Here is a 23,026-nt window from a genome sequence, read left to right as displayed (position 1 = left end):
TGAACATATAATCAAGCAGGAAGAGAAACAGAAATATAAACTAGAAGATTTATAGTCAATAAGAGTTTTCTGGAATTTTATTTAGTGAACTGGCTACTCACTATTTAGTGACTGGCTACTTCAAAAGAAAATTCTTTAAAAAGAAATGTGTTTTTTTCTGTTTTAGATGGTGCCTTTTTGACCTCCATATGTTCAGAAACTTGCATGCCTTGAAAAACTCTTATCAGTTGGTTCTGCTCTCTTATCTAAAACGTCCGTAAGGACTAATGATACAGGACAAATTCACTTGCTGCTATTTAAGGTGATTATTCTATTTCTTCTTTAAGAAGCGTTTTATACTCATTTTCCTTTACTGTTGTATGATAGTATTTACCTTGACAAATGTGAGTTTGCAAATGCAAACACTGCTTTTGGTATTTCTGATGGTTACTTCTCCATAATGTTCTATCCATCTTCTTCCACTGAGGATGTTGTGTATGCAAGTGGTGACTTTATTCCACACATAGTAATCTCCGTACCTAGTGAAGAATGTAACATTGATGAAAAACAACGAAGGTCACAAATACATATAACTTTCTACTAATAAGGATATTTATTCTTTGGCCAAAGCTTTGTTTCCCTGATTTTCCTCTCATTTCTGTCTTGAAATTCTCTCTGTGGTCATAAGTATTTATGATGTGGTTAATTCACTTAAGGAACATTTAAATACTTTCTATGGGCCAGGTGCTAAAGCTACAAAGTGGAACAGAGCCTGTTTCCTGCTTTTCTGGGGACAAAAGTATGGGAGGGTAGATGGATATGCAAACAAATACTTAAAATGTGCACATCATCGGAACACAGAAGGAAGAGTTTTTAGTCCTTCAATCTGCCTGGAACGTGGGATGAGTGTCAAGGAAGACACCTTAGAAGAGGCTGGGTTTAGTGTAAGCACGGATGGCTGGTAGGAGGGCACCATGGGCTGGGGAAGGTAGGAGGGCACTTTGGGCTGGAGAAAGCATCCACAAAGCCACAAAGGTCAGAAGAGCACAAGGCATCCAGGCTTGTGAATACTGTGCTCCAGGTGAGTGCAGGTGGCAGGACACAAGGAAGGAAAGGTGTGATGAGGCAGAGCCGGGAAGGCCTGCACGGACCTACCAAGGAGTCTGGATTTACCCTGCAGGCAATGGGCCACCGCTGGATTCCAGGTAGGAGGTAGGCACCACAGAGTGTGCACTGAAGAAAGATCACTCTGGGAACACTGTTTCGTACTACAGGTTTAAGACCTCAGATGTGAATAATTATTCGGGAAAAGATTGAGGAGCATACTAAGATGGCACAAATCTAATACAAATTCTGGGGAGCAAGGTTATAGAATTTCTGCTAAGGAATGAAATGATAATAGTTTCAAATCACGTTTAAGTTTGTACATTACATATATTTTCAAATGAAATGTCACATCAACATAAAAAAGATGCTTCTAAGTTTCTGCAAAGTTTATGAATTGGTATGATGTAGACACCATATATACCTAGGAAACCTCTCTTCCTTATTTCTTTTTTTTTTTTTTTTTTTTTGAGATGGAGTCTTGCTCTATCGCCCAGGCTAGAGTGCAGTGGCACAATCTCGGCTCGCTGCAACCTCCACCTCCCAGGTTCAAACAATTCTCCTGCCTCAGCCTCCCGAGTAGCTGGGATTACAGGCGCATGCCACCACACCCATCTAATTTTTTGTATATTTAGTAGAGATGGGGTTTCACCATGTTAGCCAGGACGGTCTCGATCTCCTGACCTCGTGATCCGCCCACTCAACCTCCCAAAGAGCTGAGATTACAGGCGTGAGCCACTGTGCCCGGCCTACATGTTCAAATATTCAAAGTTTATTTTGTGGTCCTAGGAATATCTCCCTCTCTTCACCTTCTTCCATATTCAATTCATCTGGAAATTCTGTCATTCAAATAGATAAAACCAAAGAAACAATCAAGCCCTTGGCCTCAATAAAAATCCCAATTAATTTCAAAATATTTAGAGGCGGTATCCTCTAGAACACAACCATAAAAGAATTTCGTCACTCTTCTTTGATAAAATACTCCCTGGATCTAAGATGAACTCAAAAGTGAAACCGAATTGTATAGCAAAGAATGGCGAAACAGGAGAACCTTTTATATAAAATCAAACTAGCATGACGACTGGGTCATGGGAGATACCTGGTGGTATTGACTGAAGAATGGAGGATGTGAAGAAATAGACAGGAAGCTTTGCTACATATGCTTAAGTTCTCATTTGTTTTTGTGGGAGTCTATTCTCAAAACTTTGGCAAAGGCAACAGAAGCCTTGGGTATACGGAGAAATAAACCCTTATCATCTTCTAGAGTTTAAAATACCCATTTATGATTTAGAAAAGCAGACAAGAGGCCAAAAGGGAGGTGTGAGTCACCTACTTTGGAAGCGTGACATTCAGTGTTCCCACAGGCAGGATTTCCATCGACTTCCCCCAGAACTTGTTTTTCCATCTGATATCTAAATGACATAGTCAGAGGACAAGAAAGACATACCCCATATCTAATCACTTCTTCTGTAAAAATTAACTTTTGTATTACACTTTACAAAAACCTTTGGAATGACAACTGATTCTATATTGTTGATTTAGTATGATAAGTGCCTGAAAATGGCCCAAGGTGAAAATATTAACTGTGCACCAAAAAACAAACAAACAAACAAAACCCACTATCTATATTTCTCTGTAATATATGCTCTTTATTTGTTTTCAACTAACAGAGCTGGAAGAAGCCTGGAACAGTGTGTGTGATGTGTGTGTGGGTGTATATTCACATTATACATACAAACATAGACTCTACTGTGCTTTAATGTCCAGACAGCAATAAATGTTGTTTTAAGTTTTAACTAAGTGGTAAAAATAGTTAACAAATATATCAAGCATAAGATGTATACTAAAAATAATTGCAGTTTAGCAATACAATTAATTTATATATACATTTCCTTCCATATTGAAGACATACAATTTGGGATTACAGTTAAAAAAATCTCTAAATACAGATAAAATAAAATTTACAAAATAAGATTTATGAGAGAGTGGGATTAACTTAAGGAATGTGTTTATACTGGTTGTTAAGATGTAGGCCAGGGCCCAGCACTTTACCTCACATGATGGCTTTATGTTTTACTGTGGAAACTTGGATTTATTTGTGCATTTGTGATAACCACCTGGTTCCGTTTTGATGAACTAAGGGAACTTCGTGCCATCTCCACAAAATGCCTGATTCTTGGTGATGACCAAGAAATGATCAAATATTTATATTTATTGCAAAAATAAATCATAAAATAAATAAAATAAATAAAAAAAATAAATGATATTTTATTTTATTTTTTTATTTTTATTTTTATTTTTTTTGAGATGGAGTCTCGCTCTGTCGCCCAGGCTGGAGTGCAGTGGCACGATCTACACTCACTGCAAGCTCCGCCTCCTGGGTTCACGCCATTCTCCTGCCTCAGCCTCTCGTGTAGCTGGGACTACAGGCACCCGCCACCTCGCCCGGCTAATTTTTGTATTTTTAGTAGAGATGGGGTTTCACCGTGTTAGCGAGGATGGTCTCAATCTCCTGACCTCGTGATCCACCCATCTTGGCCTCCCAAAGTGCTGGGATTACAGGCATGAGCTACCGCACCTGGCGATATTTTATTATTTATTAATAATATCAATAAATATTAATGAATATTATATTATTATATTGATACATTAAATTATTGTATATTATTAAATATTAATAAATATTTTATTATTTTAAAATAAAATAAATAAAATCAAAATAAAATATTTATTTTTGCAATAAATCATAAAAATAAATTTATGATTTATTTTTGCAATAAAGTACAGTTATAGTGTTCTATCATTTTTATGTGTTTTCAGGTTAAGAAAATGCTCATGAGGAAAGTCATTCTGTGAGTAATGAAGCACCCTTCTAAACATGAAGGAACTATTTACACTTAATGTTCACATTTCATAAATATTCTTTTCTTTGTAAAGGAGTTTAGAAACTTTTTTGTATTAGGCAAGCTTGTAACATTCTGACTTAACTAATGAGCAGAGACTTCAATCCAAACTCTTAAGCCCCAGTGAGTTAAAGGCCAGGAATTACTGTAATGTTTGCATATCTATTTCGATTATGACCATTGATGATGTGTCATACAGTCTTCCTTCAGAATTAAAATGTCTTTGCACACCCCCCAAAACCAAGAAGGCAGCAGATGGAACCTCCATGTTACAGATGCAGACAATGAGGCACATGAGATAAGGTTGTGGCTCTGCACCGGCACAGTCCACATGGAGCTCTGCTCTTCCATACGGCATTGCTTCCAAGATAAGCAGTCTCATCTCCTAGCTGAAACCGTTTCATGTTGAAACCAGGAATTTCGATTTCTCAAACTGAGCTCTGCACCAATTATCAACATTCGCTGAGTTCCAAAGGTAGAAATCTAAACTGAATACAATGTCCCTTTGGAAGCCAGACATTTTTTCATAGGCTCATACATTTGATTTTAAATTATAATTGAAATACAAACCTTGCCAAAACACAAAATTCTTTGATTCACAGTGACAGGCAGAAATGGGTGGATGATGGCTAACCTGGTAATTAAAAACAAAAAAGAAGGCAATATCAGTGTTAAAACTTCCACATGATCATCCATTTCTCTTACTGAATTATTCTCAAAATGTATAAGTAAATCTGTAAGACTTCATGCTTTAAAAAACACTGAGAACTTACACAATTTAGAGGGAGATATGATGCCCATAAGTGAAGTGAGTTTCCTTCCTTCCTTCCTTCCTTCCTTTTATTATACTTTAAATTCTGGGTTACATGTGCAGAACGTGCAGTTTTGTTACATAGGTATACACATGCCACAGTGGTTTGCTGCACCCATCAACCCGTCACCTACATTAGGTATTTCTCCTAATGCTGTCCCTCCCCTTGCTCACCACCCCCCGACAGGCCCCACTGTGTCATGTTCCCCTCCCTGTGTCCATGTGTTCTCATTGTTCAACTCCCACTTATGAGTGAGAACATGAAGTGTTTAGTTTTGTTCTTATGTTAGTTTTCTTAACATGTGAAAAGAAAATAAATCTCAGGACCACCTGCTTCCCATGTTATTCCTAAAAAAGATAGCTACAAAGATTTTTTTTCTTTTTTTTTTTTGAAAAAAGGCTACCCCTCTCTCTCACAATTTGCCCAAAGGAAATTCTTTGTGGGCTTCAGGATCTTTACCCTAAAACAGTTCTGTTGAATTTCACCCTGGCAATGTACGTTGATAGCTTATCTTCACAGGTACGGGACAAAAGATTGACAGAACTCAGTCATCCTTCTGCTCACCTGAGACAAATGCGTATCTGATTACTTCCTCTGCCCTACTGTCTGTGTAAAAATGCAGATTCACTGAGCCAGACTGAGGCAAAAGTGACTCTCTCTCTACCACCCTCTCACATGTAAATTGTGTATTCAGTGAAAGGCTGATCAGAGACCCAAAAGAATGCAACCTTTCTTATCTACCTATGACCTGGAAGTCTCCATTTCCAAGTTGTCCCACCTTTCTGGACAGAATCAATGTACATCTTACATATATTGATTGATGTTGCATATCTCCCTCAAATGTTTAAACCCAACCTGTGTCCAAAACACCTTGGACACATTTCATCAGGACCCCCTGAGGCTGTGTCACAGGTGTGTCCTTAACCTTGGCAAAATAAACTTTCTAAATTGATTGAGACCTGTCTCAGATACTTTGGATTCACAACTGGTATCATAATCCATCCCAACAGATTGTTATCAAAAGGCTGTTTTCACCACCAAACTGCCCTCTTACCTATATGAGTCCAGGGGCGCTTACCTGTTCTGAGAAAAAGCGGAATCCCTTGTCTTCTCTAATGCATTCATAGGTCTCCCCAAGGACTGGGTTGAATGGCTTACTTCCTGCTCTGAAATAGGTGGAGCAGTATCCTGAAACTGCAAATGCAGCAACGAGAACCTGTTAAAACATTGAAGAAAAGGAAATAATATAGGAGAGATGACTGCTAGGTCTGTTTGTTCCTTTTCCCCCTAGATTTTACACACCCCATGTGGATGGGTGTTGATTTGATGACAGTTGCATTTTCTATTGTCTGCACAGAATTTTTACCAACTCGTGGGGAAAAAAGTAAGTAAAATTAGGTAAAACTACTTGCACAGAAACCAGCAGGCCACTGAGGTGAAGCATTCTTCACCCTTCTATCCAACATCATAAGTATCACAGAGTTCAAAGGTTCTGGAACCCAGTTTATCGGTTCTGCCACGGGCATGATCTTAGCCTCATGCGCACGAGGATTGTGGTTGTGGGTGCTTTTCAGAGGGGACGGCACGTTTCCCGCAGCCATATGGGGTAAAGGGTGAAGTATAAACAGAAGTTATTTTCTCAGACCTAAGTTCCTGAACAGATGGGCTATCTTGACATTCAGGAAAAACGGATAAAGTGAGGCAAGGTATGCCTGCAACCTCTAAGGAGTATAAGACCTTTACACCTTAACTTTAGAAACACTCTAGACCAAGGATAAGGCACAAAAAGTGTGTCTTCCTGTGTTGGTATCTGGGAGGTTTTGGCCTCGCCTGATTTATGCAAACAGGTCAATTCCTCTTTTCCTATGCAGTGAGAATATTATGCAAATGCCAAATGAATTTTGGTTTAGCCCAGGTCTAGGATTGGCAATAATGAATTCTGGTTTAGCCCAGGTCTAGGACTGGCAAATCCTTGAGGGGCGCTGCTCTGTTAGTTATTTATTACCATGCGCTCATATGGATCATCAGTTTCCGAAGCCTTGTCCAGGAGCTCGCTGTATTCCATTTCCTCACAGAGGTGCTGCAGGGTGTTGAGTGGCTCGTTTAGCTCCACAGGCATGGAGACTTTAGACAGGTCTTTACCAATGTTGTTCCTCAAGATATTCCACAGGTTAATGTTACTGGTGTCAGGACAAGGAGCTGGCAGGCATGTTCGACGCCCATTTCGGAAGGCCCCTCCTGTAAGCTCCCCATTCAGGACTGGAAGAGGGAGAGTCACAGTGAACAACACTTTGCTGTTCTGATTTCACAAACTCAAGAAGGGAAGTAACTTTCAAATAAATCTGATTTTGAGACATTTCGAGAGTCTTCATTATATCCTTTCAAAAGTAAATGGAATTCTTTCAATGCAAGGTTGCTAATAAATGCAGAAAACAACAGTGCATAGTTTTATAAATAAGGCATTAAATATACTCAAATATCATTCAAGACAGGCTAAGTTTTAAAAAATTAAACATATTTAATAAGAAGGACTCAAGCTGTTGGTGTGAAAAAGAGGAAAAACCTTTTCTCTTAACCATTTACCTAACAGATTTTTCAACCATTTACCTCAAGAGATTATACAAAATAGAATGCATTGAACAATCAGCTGCCAAAAGAACAATTAGTGGGGGGGGGATCGGGGGGATGCCTGTTCATTAAGTCTTCAGTGTTGCAATTTGGCATGTAGATAGAACAACCTGGAAGCTCAAATGATGCATACTTTGCCGAGAAATATTGTCTGCAACACTGGTGTTGTCTTCAGATATATTATCACTCACATCACTGATGTAAGACTCATCATCTGAAGCCTAAGGGAGGGAAGAACATACAAGGATCAGAATTCTTGTTCAGTCTTGCAAGCTCAGATAATCAAGTGATTAAAAATAACAAAACATTGTTCCAGTGAGAAGCAGAGGTCCTAGAGGAAAAGTATTTGGCATATGTGCAATGAACACTTGAGGGTCTTCATGAACTAGGATATAGGATCACTAAAAGGGAGCCTGGTCTTTAACTCCTTGTCTTAGTAGGGGCAGGAGGGCGGGGGAGACAAGTAAAGAACCAGAAATATTTTAGCATAATACACTAAGAATGTTTCAGGTTGGTGCGAGACTACTTGCAGTTTTTGCCATTACTTTCTTTTGCACCAACCTAATACCTAAGAGAAGGCCCTATGACTGTACCTTAGAGGATTCAGGAGAGGCTGCCCAGGGGGCAATATTTAAACTGGGTGTTAGAGAATGAATAGGAGTTGCCCAGTTGTTAGAAGGGACAGAAGCACATGAAGAAGGGAGATTGTGCAAAGGTAAGGCCCATGAGAGCAACATTTATCCCAGGAATGCAAAGGATGTTGAGAGTGGTTGTGGCAGAGGGTAGAGAAAACAAGAGGGCCCAACAGTGAAGGGCTTTTCATATGCAATCCTAAGAGTTAGGAAAACCAACAAAAATGCACGGGACGTTGGAATCAGATTTGGTTTTCAGGAAGATATTTGGCAGCTTTCCCTAGGGAGGCCAGATACTAGGATGCTGCATAGATCCGGGTAAGAAATACAGCTTAGTCGGCTGGGTGTGGTGGCTCACACCTGTAATCCCAGCTCTTTGGGAGGCCAGGCAGGCAGATCACAAGGTGAAGAGATCGAGACCATCCTGGCTAACATGGTGAAACCCCGTCTCTACTATAAATACAAAAAATTAGCCGGGTGTGGTGGCAGGCGCCTGTAGTCCCAGCTACTCAGGAGGCTGAGGCAGGAGAATGGTGTGAACCCGGGAGGCAGAGGTTGCAGTGAGCTGAGATCACACCATTGTACTCCAGCCTGGGTGACAGAGCAAGACTCCGTCTCAAAAAAAAGAAATACAGCTTAGATTCAGATGGCCTCTGTGACAATGGGGAGAGACAAATAGTGAAGCCACCTCCTGATTGAGAAAAATGTGAAACTAAAATGAAACACAAATTAGCAGAAAAATGAAATTAAGGAAGAACGTACATACTAAAGGGACTTAGAAACAGAGCAGATCAGGAAAGAGAGGGTAAGACAGAACCATCAGAGGAATGGGAAAACTAATGACTTTCCTGCAGGCAACAAAGCTGCTGATACTTCCTTCAAAATGGAAACAATGCTATATTTTTTTCTGAATATAAAACATTCTTATTGTAAAAAATTAGAAAATAGGTACGAGTAAACAGATGAGTATGAAAATTACCTATCAGCCCATCACCTACAGGAAACCACGTAACATTTTGGTGAGTATTATCCTCCAATTTCAAAATGCCTGTACAAACATATTGACACATCTATCTTTATATACTGAAAAAGGAGAACAGCTTACGTATTGCTTTATAGCATTCTGAATATGTTTTCATTATAGTAGCTACAGCTACTTTATTTGGAAAGGCAAGATAATTCATTGTATGATTATAACAAGGAATTTAACCAGAATGTAGGTGGTTTCTAACATTTTATTATTATAGACAATACCTGGATGAACATGCTTGCAAATATATTTTTGTAAAACTGCCTGGTGATTACATTAAAATTTATTTCTAGATCAGATGGGTCACTTTGAGGCTTTAGTTCCATGTAGCCAAATTGCTCTCCTGAAAGACTGGATTAGTTTGTTCTCCTCAGCAATATATGGGAACATCATCCGTATTTGCACACCCACTTAAACACTTCACACTATCCATCTTTTTTTAGTACTTACCTGGTATACATAAAAGATCACTTTTTTTTTTTTTTTTTTTGAGACAGACTCTTACTCTGCTGCCCAGGCTGAAGTGCAGTGGTACCATCACAGCTCACTGCAACCTGGGCTCATAACTCCTGGGCTCAAGGGATCCTCCTACCTCAGCCTCCCAAGTAGCTGGGACTACATGCACACACTCCCATGCCTGGCCAATTAAAAAATAATTTTTTTTTAGAGATGAAGGGTCTTGCTATGTTACCCAGGCTTGAACTCCTAGCTTCAAGCAATCCTCCCACTGCAGCCTCTCAAAGTGCTGGTATTACAGGTATGAGCCATTGCACCTGGCCAAAACATTGCTTTAAAGTTTGAATTTCATCCTTTATGAACTAATTTTCTTATATTTCACACATTTTTCAGTTTGACATATAGATTACATTTTTCTTAACTTGCATTTTTAAACTTTATGCCAATTTTTTTTGCCATGTAAAAATTTTGAATTTGTACATAATAAAAACAATTGGTCTTTGTCTTTAAGGTTTCTGGATTTACTGCTAATGTTTTAAAAATTAGGGTTGAGAAGAATTCATATATTTAGGGATAACAGTGATGGACAGAATGATTGCATGCATGGAGGAGTAATTGTAATTTTGTTTTTGAACACAGAGTAAGCCCATAAAGATGACAAATTGAGAATAAAATCTTTTTCTGATTCATATTTTCCTACTGCAACAGGTTCCCGCAGTTCCTACTGACTGCAGTAGAGTTGAAGGTTAAACCATCAGGCTCATGAAAAGCCAACTTCTTATGCTTGAAAACAAAAAAAAAAGTAAATCAAACTCCTCTGTGTGATTTCACTGAAAAAAATCTAATCATGCTCAATTATGTTTGAGGAGACAAATGTCTACCTAAATCAAATTCACATTGCAGGCATGTTTATTGTTTTTAAGAAAACACTCATGTTTATCCTACAAATAGATATAAAGTCTATGCTTCTTCAATTTCCTTTCTTTCCTCTTTCTTTCTTTCCCTCCCTCCTTTCTTTCCCTTTCTCCCTCTCTCTCTTCCTTTCTTTCTCTTTCCCTTCCTCCTTTCTTTCCCTCCCTCCCTCTCTCTCTCTTCCTTTCTCTCTTTCTTCCTTCCTTCCTTTCTCTTTTCTTTCTTTCTTTCTTTCTTTCTTTCTTTCTTTCTTTCTTTCTTTCTTTCTTTCTTTCTTTCTTTCTTTCTTTCTTTCTTTCTTTCTTTCTTCTTTCTCTCTTTCTCTCTCTCTCTCCCACTCCTTTCTCTTTTTCCTCCCTCCCTCTTTCTTTCCTTCCTTCCTTTCCTTTCCTTTTCCCTTTCTTTTCTCTTCCTCCCTCCCTTTTCTTTTCTCTCTCTCTCTCTTTCTCTCCTTCCTTCCTTCTTTCCTTCCTTCTTTCCTTCTTTTTTGATACAGGATCTCTTTCTGTCACAATGGAGTACAATGGTACAATCATAGCTCAACACAGCCTTTACCTCCTGGGCTCAAGGGATTCTCCTACCTCAGCCTCCTGAAGGAGCTGGGACCACAAGCATGCACCACCATGCCCAGCTAATTATTCGATTTTTTTCTGTAGAGGTGAGGGCTCCCTGTATTGCCCGGGCTGGTCTCAAACTCCTGACTCAATCATCCCACTTCGGCCTCCCAAAGTGTTGGGATTACAGACATGAGCCACCATGCCTGGCCTTCCTCTTCAATTTCTAATCTCTCCCAAACTAATATATCATAGAAATGATCTGAAATCATTGGTGTAAAAGAATTTTACAATAATAGTGGGCCTTGAGTAAGATGTATACATGTCATATGTGTGTAGTAACTAAGGCTGGGCTCTTTTGCTGTGGTCCATTCATGCCACCCTGTACAAAGAGCTAAGGCTCTGCACTATTAGAATAAAAGAGTTTATCCTCTGCCCCATGGTTAAGAAGTCCTGGAACCAAATATTTCTCTTTACAAACTTAGGGATTCAAAAGAGTTCAGAAAATATATATTTTTCCTAAACGTGACCAGGCATGTAGCATTGCAGAAACAAGTTTAAAAGCAAAGGCAAATAGATTATTGTGGAAGCAAGAAGACCATTTTTTAAAAGAGCAGAGGATTCATTCAGTAAAGTGCATTGGTAAATAACATATAAAGAGGATTTTTCCCTCAGCCATGGAAAACGTTAATGTAAGACAGCTAATGCCCAGATGTTTCTCAGAATAATCATTATAAGCATTTCTTCCTTTGCTCAGTTAGCAGATATTTATTAAGTACCTGCTCTGGGCTCACCAGAACTGTTTTAGTGCAGGAGACCCAGTGGTTAAATCTCTGCCTCATGACATTTATGTTCTAGTGGGGCAGACACACAACAAATGAAATACAGGAAATATATATATATATATATATATATATATATATATATATATATATATGATAGTGATAAGCATGAAGGAAAAAAAAAATGAGGAAAGAGGGACACAAAAGGTCAGAGGAGGCCAGGCCAGGCGCAGTGGCTCACGCCTATAATCCCAGCATTCTGGGAGGCCGAGGCAGGCGAATCACTTGAGGTCAGGTGTTTGAGACTAACCTGGCCAACATGGTGAAACCTCGTTTCTACTAAAAACACAAAAATTAGCCAGGCGTGGTGGTGCACGCTTGTAATCCCAGCTACTTGGGAGGCTGAGGCAGGAGAATTGCTTAAACCCGGAAGGTGGAGGTTGCAGTGAGCCAAGATTGTACCACTGCACTCCAGCCTGGGTGACAGAATGAGAGATTGTCTCAAAAATAAACAGAGAAACCCCAAAAGGTCAGAGGAAAGGAGGAAATGGCAACTCTAAATTGTAGATAGGACAGCCAGCATAGCCTTCCTTGGAGGTGACCTTTGAGTAAGGGACTAAAGAGAGTGAAGGAACTGAAGTTGTGGATCTCTGGGGGAAGTGCTTGGGCCAAGGTAGATGGCAAGTGCAGAGGCCCAATTTCCTTTGGCAGCTGCAGTGCAGGATACACAGCTTGAGCCTAACCTGCAGCTGCTGCTAGGATTCCCACATGTACAGTCAACTCACCGGGTGGGTTGCCAAGACTATGAGTGTGAAGGCGCAAGGAGCCTTCTGAGGGGACCTCATCACAAGGTGATATAGTTTGGATGTGTGTCCCCATCCAAGTTTCACGCTGAAATCTAATCCCAGACTGGATCACGGGAATGGTTTTCTCTGGAATGCTTTAGCACCATCCCCTTTGGTACTGTCCTCCCAATCATGAGTGAGTTCTTATGTGATCTGGTAGTATAAAAGTATGTAGCAACTCCCACCTTGCTTTCTTGCTCCTGCTCTGGTCATGTGAGGGCCAGCTTCCCCTGGGCCTTCTACCATGGTTGTAAGTTTCCTGAAGCCTCCCCAGAAGCCAAGCAGATGCCAGCATCATGCTTCCTGTACAGCCTGTGGAACTGTGAGCCAATTAAACCTCTTTTCTTTATAAATTACCCAGTCCAGGTATTTCCTTATGGCAATGTGAGAACTGCCTTATACATAATGGAACTTAGAGACTTGGGCAGATGAGGTTGTCCCAGAAACCAAGCCTTAGCTGAAGGAGAAAAGCAACTCTGAGAACATCATAATGTCTGTCACTTGGGTTTATCTCCTGGCCTACCCCCTTTAAATACTTAAGGCCAAGTATTGTGATAAAGGGAGAAGTTGCAAATAAAAACAGTAATTTTATGAAAACCTGTGAGGTACAGGGCACAAGGAATGGGGGTACAGTTCAGTTCTTTCCAGTGTGAGTTGTAAGAGACAGTCACTCTCATTGCTACAGCAAGGGACACAAGGTATCTTTAGCAAATAGTCAACTCCAGAAATCATTCCTTTGGCTGTTGGAAGGCTCCAGAAGAGAGGTGGCATGAGGCTGGAGCTGAGAGCAGGCATCAGATTATAAGGGTCTTTTAATAGATAAGGAGTTTAGAATGTTATCCTAAGGACACTGGGGAATAGAGACATGATCAGACTTGCCTTTTAGGAATATTACTCAGGTTGCCCAGTGGAAAATGGATGGGAGGCAGCAAGATGGGAGACTGGAAGTTATGAGACTGACGGGTGATCTAGGTGGGGAGCAGATGGGAACTGAATTGGAGCAGTGGCAGTGAAGCTGCAGGAAGATGTATAGATCTGAGAGTATTTAGATGATGGAAGCTACAGAACCCAAGTGAATTAAGGTGGGTGGCAGCAAAGGGAAAGAAGAGTAAAGGAAAATCTTCAGGCATTTGGTGTGAACAGTTGGGTAGAGGGGCACTTAGATAGGTGACATAAGAGGAATGGGCAGGCTGGGGTTTCTCTCCTGGGGGAGTGGTGGGGCTTGTTGATGAAATCTTTTGGGACATGCTGAATTAGAGGTTCTGTGAGCACCAGGTGTCAATGCCTAACAGGTAGCTGACTGACTTTCGGACGGTTCTGTCCTTGAGCTTTAGACTTAAATATTCAAATGCCTGACAGGTAACTCCACTGAGAAGTCTGATAAACTCATGATGCCTCACAGTGAATGTCTCATCTCCCTGTGACCCCGTCCTCTACCTTCTTATCCTGCTCTCTGCCACCACATTCACTCCCCCACCCCTCACCTGTCCCAGGGTGGCACCACCATCTTGCTTGGACTCATGCAATAACCCGCTTCACATCCTCTTCATTTTTGTATACCCAGTGTTCAGGGCAAGCAGTACCTGGGGACCCAGCTAGGTGCACCCCAGGGACTCAGAAATAGCTCTCAGAGAGGTAAGCTATGAAGTCATCAGATGATAGGTCAGAACTCAGATAATGCATGGTAAAGTCTGACTGTAACCTGACTAAAGAAGGATGAAGGGGTCAGGCACAGTGGCTCACGCCTGTAATCCCACACTTTGGGAGGCTGAGGTGGGCAGATCACCTGAGGTCGGGAATTTGAGACCAGCCTGACCAACATGGAGAAACCCCATCTCTACTAAAAAAACAAAATTAGCAGGGCATGGTGGCACATGCCTGTAATCCCTGCTACTTGGGAGGCTGAGGCAGGAGAATCACTTGAACCTGGGAGGCAGAGGTTGCAGTGAGCCAAGATCGCACCACTGCCCTCTAGCCTGGGCAACAAAAGCAAAACTCCGTCTCAAAACAAAAAGAAAAACAAAAACAAACAAACAAACACAACAACAACAAAATGATGAAGGATGGGTCAGCAATGGGAGCTCAGGAGGCAGAGTCAGAAAAGGAAATTTTGGTAGCATTATCGACAGCATGGTGGTCCCTGGGGGTGCAGGCAGACAGACACAAATACCAAGTCCTTGTGGCAGAGTATCCCTATGATGGAGGGTGAGTGTGGAGCTCTAACATTCTGGCCCTCTAGCCTTAAGTTTACTCATGTCCCTTGCTCACCAGGCAATCTCTGACTAGAATTAGGCTTGCCATGCAGATTTGCCTACAGGAAAAGACGCACTAATTAGCAAGGATGATTACTCTGTCCATCTGAAAGTATGTATCAGTTACCATCACAGATCATTAAATTAGCATTCCAGCCTGCGAATGGAAGTCTCTGTGAACCTGTTAATGCATGCCTTGGGATCTGAGAGGCAGGTGCATGCCTTGGTATGCTGACAAATTCAGTATTTGATACAAGAATTCTATTTTACTTTTCTCCCATTATAAAAATGATATGTATTCATTATTGCTTTCTCTTTTCCACTTTGTCTTTGTTTCTAAAATCACTCATAATTTCAAACATCCAAAAACAACTACTACTAATTGTCAGGATGTTTCCTTCCAATCTGTTTTCTATGCATATGGAAATAATGTTTAGCAATGATTTCATTTCTTTTTTGTAAAAATGCAGTACAGATTTGCAATCCCAAATGACAAAATTCCTAATCAGCTGTGTGGAAAAGAGTTTTGGCTGCTTTCCTCATGCCAAAAAAAGTTGACTACACTGTAGTAAAAGAACTAATTTCTGCAACCTGACCAAGGAAGAGGTTCCCTGTTTCCAAGACCTTGGCAAGAATCATAAGCATGAAGAGCAATCCAGTACAGCTTTTATGATAGTCAGTGGTTAACCTCCAAAAACCATAATTACCCAACTAGCTATGTGCTACATAGTATCCTTCTAATCTTAAATTCATGTCCCTAGCGAAAATATCTAATATGTATGTGTCGGTGTATGTGTGTGAATGGTGCTTTCCTAATTCTCTCATTCTTTCTATATTTATTAGCTAGTCTCCTATAAAGAGCTCTGTCATAAACTCTTTTGTTACCCTGAAATATGAATCATAGAAGACACTCCAATAAATCTTGATTCTTTCCCTTAATTCATCAAATTTAAATTCTTGATGCTCAGAAACGTTAAGCACTCAGTAATTGGTAACTGATATAGTTTGCGTGCTTTTAGCTTTGCTACAATTTGGGCATCTTACTATGATGTAAACAAAAAAGAAAAAAATGAAAGTAACCACCAAAAAGTTCCACAGTTTTATTTTCTTTAACTCAAACTCAGTCACAAGATGTTGAGGCCAACAAGTCAAGAAGGCATACATACCTCATTCTCTGATGAACTTGCAGAGATGAGCACCTCTTGGGCATCAAAGAACTCAGAAACAGACTCTGACATGGAGAGGCGGCTCTCATTGGCTACTTGCTGTGATAGGGGGAGACTGACATGGATTTGCTCACCAGCCTGCAGAAGACAGAAGCATACAGTGTAATTGCTCTTCCCCCCGTTAGAATAGCTATTCCTTCAAATTAGCCAGATTTATACTCTTTAATACTGTATGTTAAAAAGTGGTGGCCTCAAGTAATTTTCCCTTGCAATTCAGTAACGACCACTGTATATGTTTCCTTCCAATGTGTCTAAAGACCCCAAAAGGAATAGTTGAAAGGTGTTGGTACTATGCCTTGATTTTAAATCTTTGATTGATTGATACTGAGTCAGGTTAAGCTGCTATGAATACCCTGATTGACTGTAGAGACAACTTCATTCTCTTATTCTTAGCTCTGCCATATTCTAACGGTACATAAAATATGAAGAAATATTTGTAGAAACTACTAGAGACATGCTAAGAAAAATCTATAAAACTAATTTTTGAGACAGACTATATACGTCACTTTGCAATTTGATCATGAATTTTAACCAATAAAACACATGACTGGAATATTAAACCTCATTTCAAATTATACTTTTATTCAATAAGTGGTAGTTTTCAAGGAAGTTATTCAAGTTTCAATTAAAAACGTAAGATATATATATATATATATATATATATATATATATATATATTCTAGTGCACATTTCAGGTTGAAAAGAAAATTCCAACTGAGATGATCAAATTATTTTTGGATGACAGATTTTAGAAACACTCCTAGATTCTGGGCAGTTGAGTGAATATAAGTATTATCAGAGAATACAGAGCCCATGGAGGTGAACGAATTTAGGGTGGAAAACTTAAGTCAAAGACAAGTTGTTCTGGGATAACATTTCCTAAGAGGTTAGAACCCTTGTACCTATAGATTTCTAGTAAAATGTATGTTTTTGGTACAAATATGACCTTAAAATCAGTTAAACCTCTCAACTTGTTACATATATCATTACTGTATATAAAGCTCTAACATTACTGTTAAAAAGTGTAAATTCTCATGCTATAAAGTAATAATTTCATGGAGAGTCATAAACAGAATTATACACTCAAGTTTAGCCCAAATACTGAATGTTCTCCTATTCTCTTAACATTTCTTAATCTGAAAAATGGAATAATAATACCACCTAACACAGAGGGTTGTTGAGCGTGTCAAATGAGATCACACATGCAAAGTCGTTAACACAATACCTCGCACATAGTAAGCATTACCTTGACACATGTCAGCTATTAATTAGCAGCAGCAGCAGCAGTAGTAGCTGCAGCAGTACCATTAGCATTATCTTAACAAGGTCAGGCGACTTCTGTCCTTAGGGCTTTCAAACAAACCTTAAGAACACTTTTACTTAGCAACCTTCTCAGCTAAATTTTTTTTTTTTTTTTTTGCAACATTTCACCGGCCATTTGATGCTAATGAACATTTCTAATGACGAATGAGACAGACATTGAAAATTAACAAGTTGGAGTAGATATATAAATCAAATATTTATTCCTATGTTCACCTGATACCACAGGTGAACATAGGAATAAATAAAAATAGACACTGATCACCAGGAATAAATGATGTCAAACTCTTATATATCCTTTACTTCAAAGAACATTGAACTGTCAGCAACACAAATATTTATGGAGGGAACTTTTATTAACAGTGAAAGAACTGGATATAAATAAACAAAAATATGCAGTAAATTTAGATGCTAAAAAAATAGGTACTCTGCATCTATTTAAAATGAGTCTTACCTCATCAGGGCTAGGAATAATATTTACACTGACAACCTGATCACAAATAATAGACTCTGAATGTATTCTGTTCAAACGACTCCTTAGTTCAGCATTCTGGTTGAGTGCCTTAAAATAACAAAAACCACACATGTAATTTAAAATTAATAAGCAAGCATAAAACAGAACAAGTACGCAGGTACAAGTTAGACAATAATGTCTGTGATGTTCTTAGCTCTAACTTCTGAAGCCATCATGAGCCAGACCCTACCAGCAAGGAGTAAATAAATGGCTCAAAAATAAGGTATTAATTTTTTGTAATATAAGATTGCTACTTTGCAGGTTAGTGGGCTGAGTTAACAGATTTCATAAAAGTGATTCATGGAATTTTCTTTCCTTTAGCATGAGGCCCATTATACGCAAGCCCAGTCTACCACTATATATATATTACTTTTTGCAGCCTATGATGAAAACTATTGTTTTCATTGAAAATTCTTTCACATTTTTGTTCTAGTTTCTAAAGTTTGGGAGTTGTTTCAAAACTGGGTAGTTACCTTAAAAATTAGTTAGAAATAGAATGAACTGGCTTCAGTTTATAGAATTAGATTTTTGTCTGTTTAAAGAAAACATCTGTATTTTCATTTTCCAGGAGTACATAATATATATGACAATGCTGCAGAACTAACTTAAGTGCAAACAAAAAGGTGTCTTCAATGAACAGTGTAGACACTGACAACCATAATAAGAACATAGCACTGAAAGTACACCAACTCTAAGTTCTCTACATGACACTACCTCCAACATGCTTTAAGTTAGCATCAGTAAAATACTACTTGCTACAACACAGTTTAGTATGTGGAGTAACTGCATTTATTACAAGAAGAGAAAAATTTTACATAAGCATGGCATCCCTACAAGGACCCTGTTGACAAAGGTACAGTGAATCCTCTGGCAACGAACATCCCACTGATACACAGAAACATGTTCCATTTATAGAATACAGATGTAGCTAATTGGAATTATATCAAGCCTCAAGTTAAAGACCTGTGAGAAGACAAGGCCCAGTGAAAAGATAGCTTTCTTTTCCTTCCCATTAAGATCAGCAATTAGAAGATATAAAGATATAAATGTCAGTGCCTAGTAAAGAGGGCATCTGCTTCAGGGAATGGGCATTCTGCTTAATTCAGAGCCAATGAATACAGTAAACCAATACAAACACAAATAGAATCTCATTATTACAACTCTGTACCTATTAAAACACCCAGGGTAAATAAAAAGCAGCTAAACTCTTCATTGCCTTTTCTCTCCTCTCTCCATCTTGGTCCCTGTGTCTTTCCCTCCCTCAACCCAGTTTTTGCTCTTTGAGGACAGAACTATCACTTGCAGCCTTGGGCTTTTGTTTGAAGCTGTTAGAACCGGTTTGTAAAATATGTCCAATCATATACTTGATCTGGAGTACTGTCACATTGATGGATTAAAGGTGGATACAGATTCTACAGTCATTACATTAGGAGATAGGAGGAAATAAGTCTCTTACTATCTGAGAAAACAGGAATGTTTTAGGGGGAAGAAGGTGATCACATTCTTAGTAGATAAACCATGTGCCTCAAAGGAAGACTCCTAGTATCTTTGCACCTGAGAAAGTGCTCAGGATCATTTTTCTTGGAGCAAAATCTCAAACACTTAGAATTAGAAAACAAAAACAAAAAACCAACAACACTGCATTACTCTTATCTTTTGTGAGTACTATAGGCCTTTCTCCTATATGTTAGGACCACAAAAGATGCTGATTTCTTCTTCGTTCTCTGCCTACAAGTGAATGCATAGTTGCCTTAGTTACTGAAATATTTGGAACCATATGTGCTTTGGTGCCATATAAGTGGGAGGCTATTTGATAGTTTTAATTGCAGAATCACAGTTTTTGTTGTTGTTGTTTGTTTTGAGACAGAGTCTTGCTCTGTCACCCAGGCTGGAATGCAGTGGTGTGATCTCAGCTCACTGCAACCTCGGCCTCCCGGGTTCAAGTGACTCTCATGCCTCAGCCTCCTAAGTAGCTGGGATTACAAGTGTGCACCACCACATCTGGCTCATTTTTGTATTTTTAGTAGAGCTGAAGTTTTGCCATGTTCACCAGGCTGGTCTCAAACTCCGGACCTCAAGTGATCCTCTGGCCTCAGCCTCCCAAAGTGCTGGGATTACAGGCAGGAGTTACCCTGCCCAGCCCAGAATCACAGTCTAACATCTCGCCATTAATGTCAGTAAGAAATGAACTAAGAGGTTTTTAAATTAAATATAATTTATTCTTTTTCTTAGATGTGATGTGAAAAATAAAAATTCTGGCCTGGGAGTCAGAAGATCAGGTTCTCTTGATCTCAGGGCTAAGTAGTCTTCACCAAGTTACTTAATCTTTCTGGGGTTGTATTAAATAAACATACAAATTTGATTGAAACGCTGTCAGAATCCTGCACAGTGCCTCTTGGTTATCATTATGAAGATGAACTAGCATCCAGAATAGTGCAAAAATAATTCTGGGTTTGGGGATTTTCTGATGCTTACAATATGGTTCATAGGAATTTCTATACTTCATGGGGCAAATCATCAGTATTTGGCTCTCTGATAAGAGCCCACTCAAAGTATTTTTACATTGTATGCAAAGTTTACTTTGGCATTCGTTGGGATGGTCTGGAGGGAGTTTTATCACCTATGTTCTTTTGTTTTTTTTTTTTTTTTTTGAGACGGAGTCTCGCTCTGTCGTCCGGGCTGGAGTGCAGTGGCCGGATCTCAGCTCACTGCAAGCTCCGCCTCCCGGGTTTATGTCATTCTCCTGCCTCAGCCTCCCGAGTAGCTGGGACTACAGGCACCCGCCACCTCACCCGGCTAGTTTTTTGTATTTTTTAGTAGAAACGGGGTTTCACCGTGTTAGTCAGGATGGTCTCGATCTCCTGACCTCGTGATCCACCCGTCTCGGCCTCCCAAAGTGCTGGGATTACAGGCTTGAGCCACCACACCCGGCATCACCTATGTTCTTACTTAATTCTCTTATTGTTGAAACCCTGTTCTCTCTTCCATTGACAGCAAAAAGAGTAGCATGGGAGCAAAAGAGAGAAATCCTAAAGTATTTCTTATTAAGATGAAAGCCAGGCATGGTGGCTCATGTCTGTAACCTGAGCACTTTGGGAGACCAAGGCAGATGGATCAGTTGAGGTCAGAAGTTCGAGACCAGCCTGGCCAACATGGTGAAACCCCAACTCTACTAATAATACAAAAATTAGCCGGGTGAGGTGGCACACGCCTACAGTCCCAGGTACTCAGGAGGCTGAGGTAGGAGAATCACTTTAACTCCTGAGGTGGAGGTTACACTGAGCCAAGATTGTGTCACTGCACTTCAGCCTGGGTAATACTGCAAGACTGTGTCTCAAAAAAAAAAAAAAAAAAGTATGTTTTATTAAGCTGAAGAAAAATAGAAGTACTTTCATTTGTTAAATTTTTTAATGTAAATGTTTTAATGTAAATTTTTTCAAACTTCAAAACCATTTTTTTTAAATGATGGCAAATACTCAAAGCCAAAGATCTGCTGTAGTTCACCACTACTGGCAAATAATTACACTTTCCTGCCAAAATGCTAACACTGTGCCGCAACAAAACAGTTTGGTTCCATTTTAACTACATAATGATGCATTTTGCTAGTTCTTATTTTAATCACTTTTAGAATTGAGACAAAAGTAGAAAACTCATCTCTGCTGCTATGATTTGAAACCAGATGTTAAGCATGTTGAGTTCAAAGCTAAAAGTTTAAAAGACATCATTTTATTAATAATATCTATGCAGTGGTAGAAAAGAGTAGCTGTTACATAGCACAGGAAGCATGGAAATCAAGACCGTTCCCACTCTGGCAATCCCAGTGGTGAAAAGTGTAAGGCGGCAACTGAGCATGCAACAGCCCCTTTCTGCGCATCCTCCTTCTTTTGCCTTGATCGTACAGGCTGTTTATGAAGTTTGCTACAACCAAGTGCCATTAGCTTTCAGGTAGTGCTTAGGTCTACATTTATTATTTCCTGCCCTGAAAATTATTTTTATCTAATAATACCATGTTTCTATAATAATATCATGGAAACTTTGGGACAAGCATTGTCAGGGAAATGATGCTCTTCGTGACAACAGAAAGGGCCTAGAAGATGGCAGAAATAAAGTAGGCAATGTACCCAAGAGGAGGGAGCAGTGGCATAAGCAAGGAAAAAGGAGACAGAGGACCAGCCCCTGGTGCCAGCCAATGAGAAAGAAGAGCTGTGGAGACTTGTCAGCAGTAACATCGCTGTTAGTGGCATACAGGACCAAAGGCCTAACAGGGAGGAAGCACCTTGAAGCCAGGAACTGGGCACAGATTCTTCACTCAGCAGGTTTTATGCATATTCTCACCACTTGCTTTACTGAGCTTGGACTGCACTAAAAACTACAATGCATGCTCATTTCCCCACACCTCATGTCCCTTATGCACATTTCAAGTCTAATATATCCAAGAAACGCACAATTCCTTTCCAATGTATAAAATAAGTTACTGTCTTAAAGATTTGAACCAGAATCAATTACCTAAATTGCCACCTCCTTAGCTACTAACTACCATTCATCAACCCTGGCAGGTAATTCCTAGGTGAAGATTTATCTTAAGCTGGGTGAGACTCTGGCATAAACATTTTACTAAATGGAACTGTGGGTTCTATGAGAAAAACATAGAAGCCTAATGGTTGGAGAAGGATATGAAACATATGGCAAGATGAAATCATCATAAATTTAAACCCTTTAGATAAAAATAAAACTGGTTCAAAAGGAATGAGAAAATGAGCATGGAAACTGTCAAAGTTAGAGCTGTCAAAACCAAATCCTGGGTCTCTCTTTAAAATCACTTGTTTTTTCAATTACGAAAATACCATTAAAGTATATTTGGAAAATGCAAAATATAGACAAAGTTTTAAAAAATGCATCTTACTACCCGACTGTTAGTAGTTTGGCCCATTTCTTTCTAGATTTTTTTCCTCTGTATTTTTAAATATTGTTTAGTGGGTGCACAGTTTAAATACTGTATCTGCCCCTTATTCTTTGCACATAAGCAGTTATTTTGTTTCAAACTCTTCACACACATAATTTTAATAGTTGCATTAGC

General features: G+C 39.4%; 1 protein-coding gene across 6 annotated transcripts in view; it reads right to left on the bottom strand.

The window, feature by feature from the left end:
* Positions 1 to 23,026, bottom strand: part of OSBPL6 (oxysterol binding protein like 6) — a 203,191-nt gene that overhangs the window by 7,288 nt on the left and 172,877 nt on the right. For 3 of the 6 annotated variants that reach the window (XM_007965465.3, XM_073019840.1, XM_073019841.1), the window contains 8 exons: positions 17,890 to 17,997; positions 16,056 to 16,193; positions 7,560 to 7,647; positions 6,804 to 7,057; positions 5,877 to 6,014; positions 4,557 to 4,620; positions 2,417 to 2,495; positions 374 to 518 (listed from right to left, as the gene is read on the bottom strand). In XM_007965465.3, the coding sequence (XP_007963656.1) occupies positions 374 to 518; positions 2,417 to 2,495; positions 4,557 to 4,620; positions 5,877 to 6,014; positions 6,804 to 7,057; positions 7,560 to 7,647; positions 16,056 to 16,193; positions 17,890 to 17,997 (1,014 nt within the window). The remainder of the gene's footprint in view (positions 1 to 373; positions 519 to 2,416; positions 2,496 to 4,556; positions 4,621 to 5,876; positions 6,015 to 6,803; positions 7,058 to 7,559; positions 7,648 to 16,055; positions 16,194 to 17,889; positions 17,998 to 23,026) is intronic. The other 3 variants (XM_007965463.3, XM_007965466.3, XM_073019842.1) reach the window with 1 other exon arrangement.

Source organism: Chlorocebus sabaeus, chromosome 10, assembly GCF_047675955.1.
Source record: "Chlorocebus sabaeus isolate Y175 chromosome 10, mChlSab1.0.hap1, whole genome shotgun sequence".
NCBI classification, from domain to species: Eukaryota; Metazoa; Chordata; class Mammalia; order Primates; family Cercopithecidae; genus Chlorocebus; species Chlorocebus sabaeus.
The sequence above is the reverse complement of the archived record's forward strand: the minus strand, read 5'-3'. Positions and strand labels throughout refer to the sequence as shown.